This window comes from Orycteropus afer, unplaced genomic scaffold (assembly GCF_000298275.1).
Source record: "Orycteropus afer afer isolate SDZICR_OR568_19922 unplaced genomic scaffold, OryAfe1.0 scaffold00549, whole genome shotgun sequence".
NCBI lineage: Eukaryota > Metazoa > Chordata > Mammalia > Tubulidentata > Orycteropodidae > Orycteropus > Orycteropus afer.
Window position 1 is genome coordinate 1,564,018 of NW_006922136.1, and position 2,606 is coordinate 1,566,623.

At 44.3% G+C, this 2,606-nt stretch overlaps 1 protein-coding gene across 1 annotated transcript in view; it reads right to left on the reverse strand.

Moving 5' to 3' along the window:
- The window catches only part of AMOT (angiomotin), a 57,044-nt gene extending 54,950 nt beyond the window's left edge, over window positions 1-2,094 (reverse strand). Inside the window, exon 1 of the mRNA XM_007955944.2 lies at window positions 1,223-2,094. Within this exon, the coding sequence (XP_007954135.1) occupies window positions 1,223-2,094 (872 nt within the window). The remainder of the gene's footprint in view (window positions 1-1,222) is intronic.
- Window positions 2,095-2,606: the final 512 nt, after the last annotated feature.

The following is a 2,606-nucleotide window of genomic DNA, read 5'->3' on the forward strand; positions in this document are numbered from 1 at the left end:
AGTGATACTGCCTCGGAAACCCAAGGAGGGGTCGCTATGAGTCAGGGCTGACTCGACGGCACATAACAACAACAATAGTCTTACCTTCACCCTACACCACCCCTGTCTGCTTTTTCTCCTAAGTAACTGGATGAACTTCAAGCCAAGAGGATTTTTCCTAAATGAGTGAGGAGGGAAAAGATCACAGGGCTAGTCTGTGGGCTGCCTATGAAAAAAGGCCAGCCTAGGTCCAGGGACTTCAAATCTTATGGCCACTCTAAATTATCCACATTAAATGAGCAGTAATATCACATATAATTAGCATCACTGTTGCCCATGGTTTCAATCTCCTTCCCCAACTCACATGCTGAAATACTACTGATCAGACATGGCCCAAATACTGGTAATCACAAGGTCTGGTCAGTACAGCAATGGGACAATGGGCTCTGGATAATTAAGAGATATATAAATAACCAAACATATGAAACAGCTTTTCTAAACTAATCCAGTGGTACAGAAGTCATTGGAATATTTTTTTTTCTGCATTTTAGCATCTGACCAAAATGTTTACATGATATGATGTAAAAATTGTGACAGATGACTGACAAACTCACTACAGAAAAGACACAAAGCAGTCCAGACTTAATGAACTGCAGGAAAGTACAAGGCAAGGACCATTCTGAAGCTATGCACATATATAGTTCCCTCCACAGTAATCTGGGTGTTTACCTTAAAAAAAAAATCACAGTGATTATACAGAATAATTACAACTAATGAGAAGCAGACATATTTGTTTGCCAAAAAAAAAAAAAATGATGAGAGTTTTATGGAGGGACATAAAAGAAAGTGATAGTATGTCTTAGACTAAAGTCCAAGATAACGTCTGCTCCTCGGGGCTTAGTAACTCGAAAGAAGAGGAGTATTAACCTCTCTTTCAATATCCTAGGAGACAGGACAGTGAATGAATACCTGCTAAAATCAAGATTTGTCTTCCTGTTCATCTACTAGGCTGTTTGTGGCCATGTTCAACCTATAAAGTCAAGGGAATGTATTGTGTTGATTACGACTGGAGAGGCTAGAAATTCAGTTTGGCAGCTAATTTACTAAGCCAAGGGCCAGCCATGCATTGCAGAGTTTTTTATACTAAACACCTGCCCATTCCTTCCCTTAAGATTCCCAACACACAGCAGAAGAAGCCGGTTGGGGATGAGGTCAGGAAATTACAGAAAGGGAACTCTCTTACCTGGCTGCTCCATACTCAGGGGGATGCTGATACCTCATCAGTTGCCCCTCTGTTCTCCCTGGCTGGTTCAGACGATGCTCACTATAGAAGTGCCCTGGCTCTTGGGGCTTGCACACTACAGACTGGGGTGGCATGCCCTTGAAGGGATACTCTGGTGGGGGGCCTCGATGTTCCATGCCTTTCAGGCTATGCTGGTTGGGAGGCGGCCCTTGGGTCTTGTAGAATTCACTGGAACTTGTGGGATTCTTGTAGAGGTCATTGGGTTGTGGTGGGGAGAGGGGTGCGCTGGTAACAGGTGGATGGGCCTTAACCCCGCTGGTAGCCAGTGACATCTGCATTAGTCGTTCACTTAAGGAGCGGACATGCCCTTGCTTAAGGTCTCTGAGTCCTTCATCTTGGTGTATCTTTCCAGGATTGAGCCTCTGGACCGACGGGCGTCCCTCGGTTCTCATCTTCTGGTTAGTGACTCCAGTGACATAGAAGGCAGCTCCAACACTGGCATGCTGTTGGCCCCGAAAGTATTGGGACTGAACCTTGGCTTCTTCGTAGGTAGGGAGTTCTTCATTATTCTGCATTCGAGGGGAGAGCTGCTTCTCCATGATGATATTTTCTGACTGGATTTCCTGCCCTTGGGGTTCTTGTCGAGCAACATGAGCTACAAGCTGTTGGTGGTGGTCTTGGGGACTCAACACATCATTCTGAAGACCTGGGTTCCCACTGCCACTGGGGAAAGGAGGACCATTTCCTGTGGCTTGCTGGTGTATGGCAAGTAGGTTGCGATTCTCATTAGGATTGCCATAGCGAAGCTGCTCTTGTAGCAGACGCTGCAATACGGTGGTTCCTCCACTTTGTTGTTCTTCAGAATTTCTCATCTCTATTGCTGGTGGTGCCTTGTGAAGAGAGAGAGAAATTGGGCACCTGGGCTGCCCTTGACCTGGGAAGGGGAAACAGGAAGCTTAACATCCAGTTGATGGATAAATCAGTCCTCTAAAGAGGAAGAAAATGGTATTTGGGGATAGGATTCCATTGCAGAAGCAAAGTAAAGAATTGAATCTAGATTCCCGGCTTTAGCATTGATAAAATGAGGAACTTGGAGGCCTAAGAGCTCCAAATTTACTCTTTTACTTTTAGCATGGGCTAAATATTCAATCTTAAGTCCTAAAATAACTAGGGAAACCCAGGGACATCAAATAGGGTGATCAGAAAGGAGCATTTCCTCAGGTCTTATTAATAGGGTTTCTCTCTCTGTATTCTGTTTCTTTAATTAAAAATCCAACTAATATAGCTATGGAGGTGGGGACAGGGCAGTGGGGAGAAGTTACCCCATCAAAATTATTTATAAAGCAATTCAGCATGTCAGGTGCTATAAAAATGCTAAATAACT